Below are 10,115 nucleotides of genomic sequence, written 5' to 3'. Positions count from 1 at the left end.
ACTTCATTCATTCAGCAACATTCATGCAAATATGCTAAACTGGCTGAAATCGGGGAAACTGTCAGGTGGGACATCTGAAGCTATCAGTCATAAAAGAGGAGAGGGACAGAGAGAGAGAGAGAGGAATCGGAGGCGAGAGAAACGGAGAGGTGTGTTGGGGAGAGACCGGGAGAAGAAATCGAGCAGGAGTCAGAGAAAGATGAGACGGAGGAGACCGGAAATGAGGAAGGGATAGCACAGACAAATCGGGAGCACATAGGCCCATCGCGTAGTCATGGTGAAAAAAGAGGAAACGAGAGTGAGCATCACACTGGGAAAAACAAGAGGAAATATGATCTGGGTCTGGGCTTCACTTGGATTGGCAATGCAGATTGCCCAAAGCCACAGTGCGTGGTGTGCAGTGAGGTTCTGGCTAACAGCTGTCTGAAGCTCTCTTATTTACGTCACCACCTGAACACCAAGCATGCCAGTGCAAGTCAGAAGCCCCTTACATTTTTTATATCGAAATTGGAGGAGTTACAAAACAGCCAAAAACAACTGCAGTCTCATTCATGTGTTGGGGCTACAAAACATGCACTACGGGCTTCATATCTGGTCAGTTACAGAATAGCAAGAAAGGAGCTACCTCACACAATCGCCGGAGACATGTGCTCGCCATCCTAATTGCTCTTTAAAAGTGACGCCTTGTGTAACTGAAATGTATTGAAACTTTGTTGCAGTGTTTAGGGCGTTTTCACACCTGTAGTTCCTTTGCTTTGTTCCGATTCAGGGATTAATATGATACAATGTTGCAGTTGCCCCTTTGTTCGGTCTGTGTTCACACTGCAACATTTAACAGTGGACTAAATCTTGTAAAGAAACGCTATGCGCGAGCAAACTGTTCTCTCATTGGTCCGATTTTTATGCGGCTATAAATAGGCTCTGTTGCTTTTTTTTTAAGGTGTGGGGGATTGGGGGTGCGTGAACCCGTTCGGGATGTAGAAGGGGGTGCGTGGCCTAAAAAGTTTGGGAACCGCTGCCTTACAGCATCAAAATTACTCTTCATGACATATTATTTTTAGTTGTTGAATCTGGACAGATTCTATCCAATTAGGTTTCTTGTGTGAGCAGAATTTTTTTCATGTTGCTTTGAATTTGATATGAATTAGATATATGACTTGATTATTTTACCAAACACCTCGAATGCAGATTTGCAGATTGAACTGTGGATTGATTAATTTCATTAGGTGCATTAAAGTATCTAGTAGTATATTCTTGACTACCCAACTAATCATATGAACGTAACAACTGCCATCACACTCTCCTAGCATTAAAGGTGAAGTCCAAATCTAATGATATGCAGTTTAATATTGCATAAGACAAAGACAAGCAGCAAAGCCTGAATCTGGAACTAGGAAAAGTCATCATCTCATCGTGTGCAAGGGTTATTCTTAACCAAAACATAAATGAATCTTAACAAATTGATATATTTTAATTGCTCTATCGATTTTCTGCCACCAAGTACATATTAATTTGTAATATCATTAGGAATTAGTTTTATAGCTTAAAAGTATTGATAAATACTTTGGCCAGTATGATGGTGAAGCGGATATTAAGTAATTTCATGTGGTAGTAAAAATGTACCCTGGAGCTAATTGTTGTAATCTTAATTGTAGCCCTGCCTGTCTGTCTTTCCACTCACGCACTTTGACTCAGAGGCTGCTATATAAAGTACCAGGAAGGAGCACTTCATGAAGTGGAGGTCCTTAAGAGGGAATGGACCAACTCAGAACTAAACTTTGACAACATCCTCAATGGCATGCTGGCTCTTTTCACCATTTCTACCTTTGAAGGATGGCCAAAGTGAGTCATGATCTGTTCTGTGCAAATTGAAAGGTGTCTATTCATTTCAGGATTGATAGTTCAGAATCAGCAGCATCTACCCATTGTATATGTAGTTTAGTTTACGGTACATTTGCAATCCACTCTTCATTGATTTGGACAATTTTTTATTATCTTCCTAGGTTACTATATAAAGCCATTGATTCAAACTTAGAGGATAAAGGCCCAATGTACAACAACCGAGTGGCCATCTCAATCTTCTTTATCGTCTACCTCATCCTTATCGCCTTCTTCATGATGAATATATTTGTGGGCTTCGTCATCGTCACTTTCCAGGAGCAAGGAGAGCAGGAGTATAAGGACTGTGAACTGGACAAAAACCAGGTAGGCCTCTGATGAAAATGACTGGAAATAAAAATTAAACTGATGTTGTGTTTCGCATGCAACAAAAACCAGCCCCTCCTCCCACTGCCCCATAGCATAAAGTCTCAAAGCAGCCCACCAAAAAATGCTATAACTCCTTCCTGCATTGTTATTCATGCAGACACTGCTACATGCAGAACTACTTGTTGCAACTTATTTGGAAATTATATTTCTGGGGATTTCCTTGAGCTTTTCAGCCTTCCATTTTATATTTTATTTGCAATGGTCCAATTTGTAGAGAGCCTTGTGGGTATCAGGAAGAGAGAGAGAGAGGGAAAGTTTGCAACCACATTCATAAACTGTGGGAATTAATTAAGAGAACATGGTATGAAACAGTCTTGTCATGTTTAAACTAACAACAAACTAACAAATGCTTTTTTTCCAGTAGTGAACTTGTATTTCTGTTCTTATCTACTAGTAGTAGTTGCATTCCATACACTGAATGAACATGCACAGACATTTTCAGGGGCTGTTTCTCGAACTTGTAAAAACACTGACGCATCGAAGACGCAAAGTCACCTTTGGGGGTCAATTTGATGCATTCTGGCCATGATTTTTATCCCCAGCAAAGGCACCAATTTATGCATGAAAACGTAGGAAATAAAATTAACTCACTCACTGTTTTAACTATACTACATACTATATTTCTGTATGAAAATAAATTATCATCTGTATCAACTTTGAAAGCAATCAGTCAGTAATCGCTTTCATTTCACAATCTTGATTAATACTTTGGAAGTAATGTGTCAAAGACAAACACAGTCCTCCTACTGGGGACTGAGGAAGCATTTTGGAACCTGTCAACAATTTACTATTTTCTATTATTACATTTTTTTTCACTTTTCACACTTGTTTATTACACTGTAGTGTCGCAAAAGGCTACAGGTCACAACAGGCTGTAAAACTGAAAAGCAGGGTTGATGAGTTAGTCTCCGGTTAGTTTTTTCCTCGTCCGGTTGATCAGTTCCGATCCACAGACACAACAACAGTGGATCAATGCTGACACCGTCTTTGTCGGGGGTTTTGCAGCTCCGGCCGGAGGGTAGCTCAGTCAAAGAGGGCAAATGGGCCGTTGCCGGGCCACTTTAGCCGGGCCTTGTGCATGTCCTCGCTGAACGTGGTCATACTGTGTCCCCTCACCCAATATGTAGTCACACACTACTTAGCAATGCTTCACACAGATGTTAACCCTACTAGGGAGGCTCGCAGCAGAATTTGAGAGTGGACTTGCTCTTTCAGGGATGTGATTGTAATAACAATGTTCATGAGTTCTTTGCCAAAAGAGATGTTTGTCGAAAAAAAATCTAATATCATCTATATCAGCAGTATTGTTGTTAGTTTAAACTGTCTGACATTGCTATTGGCCTCTCCTTCATCCTAATGTAACATGTTTTAACTTCATTTAAGCTCTGCATCTCCCTCACCCTCTTCTTTTTAACCCCTCCAGCGCCAGTGTGTACAGTATGCTCTTAAAGCCCGACCTCTGCGATGTTATATTCCCAAGAACCTCTACCAGTATCAGGTGTGGTACATCGTCACCTCCTGCTACTTTGAGTACCTTATGTTCCTCCTTATTATGCTCAACACCATGTGTCTGGGAATGCAGGTATGAATACAACACATTTCACATACATATAACACACCTTTTGCCTATCTGTCTGTTTGTCTGTCTTATGGTGAGGATCAAAAATTGTGGTGTGGCAACATATTTATCATGTTTCTGATAGAGTCGAGTGAGAGAGTAGAGAGAAGTTAAGGTTTTATGCTCTCCTGTTTAGTAATAATATATAATTTCTCAGGATATAATCTGAGACCCGGGCCTGTTTTAAGCCCAGATATGTAGACCTCTTATGTCATTAGCATCTTTAAAATCGTTCTGCTATGATGATTTCAATGTGTAGACAACGGAACTGTCCCCTTCAAAATAAATGTGTGGAATGATCAGGAATGGTGTGCGATGACTTTTCTGCAAGATTCGCCTCACAGTTTGGTGAAAATGGCAAAAAACTGTATGGAATGTCTCCATAGAAAAGAATAATAAATCAAACAGTGCTCAAACCCACCAAACATGGCCAGGATTTCACAGTGAGTGTGCATTTGACGGAATGTTCAGCAAGCTTGAAAACGAATATCAAATGACTATTCAAGTACACTGGCATGTGGGTGCCGGTGTAAAAAGGAAGTAGATTGATTGCTTAGTTACAAAAAATACAAGAGTATTATAGTAGTCTTTAATAATGAAAGGTCGTGCTTGATACTTAAGATCTTCCTCTAAAATTTTTGTAACACACAAATTTCCTAGAAAGTCCTCCTCAAAGCCGCAAACTGACTTCAAACGTTCGTAGGGCTAATACACTGGTATGCTGGACACGCCGCTTGCTAATGGCTCCAATAACAGCTGCTTCCTCCGCATGTCGGCAGAAGTAGAATCATAAAATGCAGAATTTAACTGCACAACAGCTGCTAGTACAGACAAAAAGGTCAGAAACACCTGAAATCAGTTATCGATGTTAAATTAACCACTGGTAGTCGATCAATAATCAAGGATGTTGTTGTGATAGGGGCGTGACGAATCAGGGAAGGACACGTCGTGACTGCTAAGAGCCAATCAAGCAAATGCTGGTGTTTACGTCATCGTTTTAAAACTTATGCGTTTACGCCCGTCCACACGAGGAAGTATGGCCAGGAACTCTGTCGCATTCTTGAGATTTTGGGTGGTGAATTTAATGTTAAATTTTACCAGCATTAAAACTACATGTAGCATTTAAGTGCTAGGTAACATGTTAGAGACATATACTGTATATCTAACCTCTGTGGGTAACTAGTATCATTATTACACAAGAATTTACCATGACTAGCTGAAAATCCACTAAACCAGACTGAAAATAAAGAAAATCTAAAACGATTGAATCACAGTCTATGGACGGAGCTGGATAGTTTTCGGAACCTGGTCAGAGCTGGCCAATACTACGATTGGCAAGTCTCTGTTTGAGGGGCTGGACTGAGCGAAGGGTGAATAAGACCTAACTAACAGATCATGCTAGAGTTCAATTATGTCTATCTATGACTTTACACTCTGCTACTAATGGCAGAGTATAAAGTCACAATGTACAATGTGTGTCTGTCTGTTAGTGTGAATGACAGAGGTTGGGGAGGGGTGGAGTAAAGAATTCTGTTACCTTCGAATCACAGCTACAGACTCAACAATAGAGGCTGCCATTCATTGTGAACCTCTAAGTAGCAGTCTGGGACCTCTCCACACAACTTCTAGCTTCAACAAAGCTGTGTAAAAGCACTTTAAACAAATGTTGGAAAAGCCAAACGACGTGCTAAACAGCATCCCCAATCAACACAGGCTTGACTGGGGATGCTATCAGGACTTGAGATGAGAATTAAAATGATTTGGTCAAGCTCCAGGCTGGTGAGAGGCAACAAAGCCCAAGCTACTTGAAGTCCAAACATGTGAACAGGGTGTAATAGACTTTCGGAAAAAGCTATCATACAAGTAGAATAACTCTGTCTGACTTTATACTTATGCAGTTGTCGATGTGTTTCTTTTTAACCCACAGCACTGTAACCAGTCAGACCACGTAACTCACCTGTCCGACATGCTGAACGTGATTTTCACTGTGCTCTTCACTGTAGAGATGGTTCTTAAACTTATGGCTTTCAAAGCCAAGGTGAGTCAAAATTCAACTTATTACATTTTCCAGAAAAAAAATGGTAAGGGCTGACTGTGAGTCTGTGGTAGTGCATTTACCAAAACAGATCAACTATGGTCAGAAGAATCCTGCTGTTCAATTTTTATTATTAGGGCCCGAGCCACCGACAACGTCGGGCCAGCGAAGGCCCTATTGAAACTGTAGGGGTTATTAGGGCCCGAGCAACCGACAACGTCGGGCCAGCGAAGGCCCTATTGAAACTGTAGGGGTTATTAGGGCCCGAGCAACCGACAACGTCGGGCCTGCGAAGGCCCTATTGAAACTGTAGGGGTTTTTATTCTTTATGATTCTTATTTGAGAACTTTGGGACCATCTGGGAGGTACTTGCCATACTCCAAAACTCACCAGATTTTGGGGACTTGTCAGGGCTGGTGAAAATAGACGTATGAAAAAGGATGCAACTTTCTGTGTAATAAAATGGCTCTCTAGCGCCCCCTACAAATCGGACCGGCGACGCCCCTCGGCCAGTATGTCTGAATTCCTTGAAATTCGACACACATGTCCGACTCCGCTAGATCTAAAAAAAAGCCTCTCAGACCCCTAAGCTCCGCCTACTTAGATTTTCCGCCATATTGAATTTAGTGAAAAACCCATTCTTTCAAACTCCTCCTACATGCTAGGTCCGATTGCTACCAAATCTGCGGTGGATCATTATTGGATGTAGATCATCAAGAGTTATCAAAAGCTTTTTGATGCCTCTTAGCGTTTACAATATATGGCCCAATAAACTTGTTAGGGGTGTGGCTTAATATCACTACACATAACTTCTCAACCATTTGTCCTAAAATTACAACATTTGCAGCATATGTGCACATCGCATGCTGTAACATACCCTGTGATTTGTTTTGCATTCAACCACTAGGAGGCGCTACAGTAAACTCGCAAAGTTGTGCTTTTTGTCACTTTTTGCAGATTTCAGCCTTCGCACTTTAACGAACTCCTCCTACAGATTTTAAGCGATCAACTTCTCCTTTGGTCAGGATGCTCTTAAGACCTTTGTGATTAGAAGTTATCAAAATCGAGAGTTTTCATCTTAGAACCTTGACGTGGCGTGGTGGCCATTTTGCCTCATTGTTTATGAAAAAAGAAGTTGTTATAACTCCATGGAACATTTTCCAATCCGCACAAAACTTATTATGCATGATGCTACTTCAAGCCTGAACATACTTCAATTGAAAATAATTCTATAACTCATAGCGCCGCCTACTGGCTAAAGGAAATGTCATATTTTATGCTTTTATGTATTTCTCCTAGCCAGGTGACCTGATGAGTCTCAAATTTGGTAAAGATAGCGTTAAGACATTGATGATAAATCGCCGAGAATATTGTGCATTTTTGTTGAACACTGTTGCCGTGGCGACACATCGTTTGCCATGAAAAAGGAAGCTGATGGTTTAGTGACTTGGGATACTCAAAAACTCATGGAACTTTGGACATGTGTCATAGGTCATAGGACAACATAGTGCATATGGTTTTTTGGCTTGGCTGTTTTAAATTGCCTCTATAGCGCCCCCTACAATATTTCAAAAGAGCAGCCCCGGCACTACGTTTTAGCTACATGTATGAACGTTGGTAGGCAGATGTATCCTATGCAGCCTTACAAATAAGTCTCTTGGGACCATGCTCTAAACCCTACCGGAAGTCGGCCATTTTGATTTATGTGTCATTTTTCCATAGATTTTGGCCTATTTCTAGTCGCTATACTTTAACGGACTCCTCCCAGGGAATTTGTCTGATCCTATTAAAATTTGGTCAGTACCATGTCAAGACCGTTGTGATTAAAAGTTATCAAAAGCTTTACGTTTGACGGAATGCTTTAGCCATAGCGGGCGGCTACTTTAAGTGATTCCCCATGAAAAAAGCTGATGTAACTCAGCTGGACTTGTTCCCAACAGTCTCAAACTTCACATGCTTGATAACACTCATGGCCTGAGGATGTCTACAAGCTAATTTCCCCTAATACTCTAAGCGCCACCTGCTGGCGAAAGGAAATCTGCATTTTGTGACAAACACCATCCGATTTACACAGAGATTTCACCTCTGTGTCTCTAGGTAAGAAGAGAGGCCCGAGGCCTGCAGACTCACAAGTGCATCCATGTGCAGTTTAAGTGAATGGGGACGATATTGTTGATTGTCATAGTGTTCAACCAATCACATCTTTAGTTTGACATTTTGGGCGTATTCTTTGACGTGTCAGAGCCTGCAAGCTGGCCTACAAGTACGTGATTGGTCAGTGGGCTAGCGTGACATGTTGGGCGGTGACAATCCCAATATCTGCTGCCTCTGTCGAGCGGACATTTTCAGCCTCAAACGCATTAAAACGTATTCAAGAAATACAACTGGGGAGGCTCGACTGTCTTCATTGGCGTCCATGAATGGAGAAGGACTTCTTACTGGAACTAAAACGCACGGATGTACTGAACAACCGTGAGATTAAACTCTTTATTAACAAAGACAGGAGGATGCACTTTGTCTTTAAATAGTGAAAGTCGCTCTCTGGCGACTTTCTGTACTCTCTTGGCGACTTTTTTTGTCAAAAGCTACTAGCGACAAATCCAGCGACTTGTTCTGGTGTTGGAGACTTTTCTGGTGTTTTGACTCTGACGTTAAAGCACGTACGTTCTGCACTGTGGTGAACGAGCAGCGGGTCCTATGTATCTTTTTCTTGCTAACTGGCAACCAAAAGCATAAAATGTATGTTTAGGCTGGCTAGTAGTTAAATACAGTAGACCTTAATTAATCTTTTTACCTGTGCTACCTCTGCTACCTTTCGGCTCAGCTCCGTGTTCACCACAATGGTCCAGTACAGCATCCGCATCACTGCTAACACCGCATTAAGCCGCCCGTTCATCTCACCCTACATTTTGCCCTCACTCCTGAACAAGATAAAATACTTGAACTCCCTTGCTTGGGTCAGTGAATCAATCCAAACCTGAAAGGCTTTCCAGTAGAGAACCATGGACTTGGCTGCAAACCGCCCCAGTGCATGCTGAAGGTCACAGCCTGATAGAGACCACACCATCATGCATGAAGGCAAAGACCCAATGGAAACAAGTCTGCAGACACAGTTCTCACTCTAAAAAGGACTGGATGACTTGTACCAACAAACCCTGTACCCAGGGACGTGCGGTCGCCTCACCTGTCATCATGAAAAGGAAAAAACAAATAGTGATATAATAAAATAAAAATGAATATTTCTCTACTGATCTGAGCTATAAATGTAATTTCTGTATGATTCCAATCATTTCAATCATTTTTATAATCAAATCGCTGAATTTGCACGTCCTGTTCAAACAGAGAGGAGACACGCAAGGTGAGGCAGCGACGAGCTGTGCCTCATCTCAGATGGTGCAATCCCTCACAAACTGGGTTGAGCGCATGCCTTTCACTTTCTCATTGTTTGTCACCACTGTAATATTTGTTGACACTTTTACTATATGTCCTTTCTTTCCATAGAATAGGTCATGTATTTCACGTATGTGTAAGGCAAGGCAAGTTTATTTGTATAGCACATTTCAACAACAAGGTAATTCAAAGTGCTTCACATAAAACCATTAAAAGCATCAAAACATAAGGCAAAAGAAAAGGAGATTTAAAAACAATTAAGAAACAATAAAAACAGTCATTAAAACACTAAAAAACAGTGTAAGAAATAAAATAGAGTAGTAAAATGCAGAAATGCAGGAAATTGATTAATATATTAATTGAATCTGGTTCAATTAAAGGCAGCAAACAGAAAAGTCTTCCATCTTGATTTAAAGGAGCTGAGGGTCTCAGCAGACCTGTAGCTTTCTGGGACTTTGTTCCAGATATGTGGAGCAGAACAACTGAACGCTGCTTCTCCATGTTTAGTTCTGACTCTGGGAACAGAAAGTAGACCGGTCCCAGACGACCTAAGGGGTCGGGATGGTTCATAAGGTAGCAGCAGATCAGAGATGCATTTTGGCCCTAAACCATTCAGTGCTTTATAAACCAGCAGCAGGATTTTAAAGTCAATTCTTTGTTTGACAGGAAGCCAGCGCAAAGAACTCAGAACTGGAGTGATGTGATCCACCCTCCTGGTCGTAGTGAGGACTCGATCTGCAGCGTTTTGAATCAGCTGCAGCTTTCTGACTGACTTTTTACAGAGACCTGTAAACACACCGTTAC

At 41.4% G+C, this 10,115-nt stretch overlaps 1 protein-coding gene across 1 annotated transcript; it reads left to right on the top strand.

Moving 5' to 3' along the window:
- Positions 1-1,762: 1,762 nt before the first annotated feature.
- On the top strand, positions 1,763-5,924 carry LOC116401544 (dihydropyridine-sensitive L-type skeletal muscle calcium channel subunit alpha-1-like; the record flags this gene model as incomplete). The annotated part of the gene is made up of 4 exons (XM_031880001.1): positions 1,763-1,842; positions 2,004-2,205; positions 3,692-3,850; positions 5,814-5,924. Coding segments are annotated over exons 1-4 (516 nt in total), but the record flags the coding sequence as incomplete, so codon positions are not given.
- Between the last annotated feature and the right edge of the window lie 4,191 nt (positions 5,925-10,115).

This window comes from Anarrhichthys ocellatus, unplaced genomic scaffold (assembly GCF_004355925.1).
Source record: "Anarrhichthys ocellatus isolate YVR2014 unplaced genomic scaffold, GSC_Weel_1.0 scaffold519, whole genome shotgun sequence".
Taxonomy (NCBI): domain Eukaryota; kingdom Metazoa; phylum Chordata; class Actinopteri; order Perciformes; family Anarhichadidae; genus Anarrhichthys; species Anarrhichthys ocellatus.
This window is presented reverse-complemented; position numbering and strand designations above follow the sequence as displayed.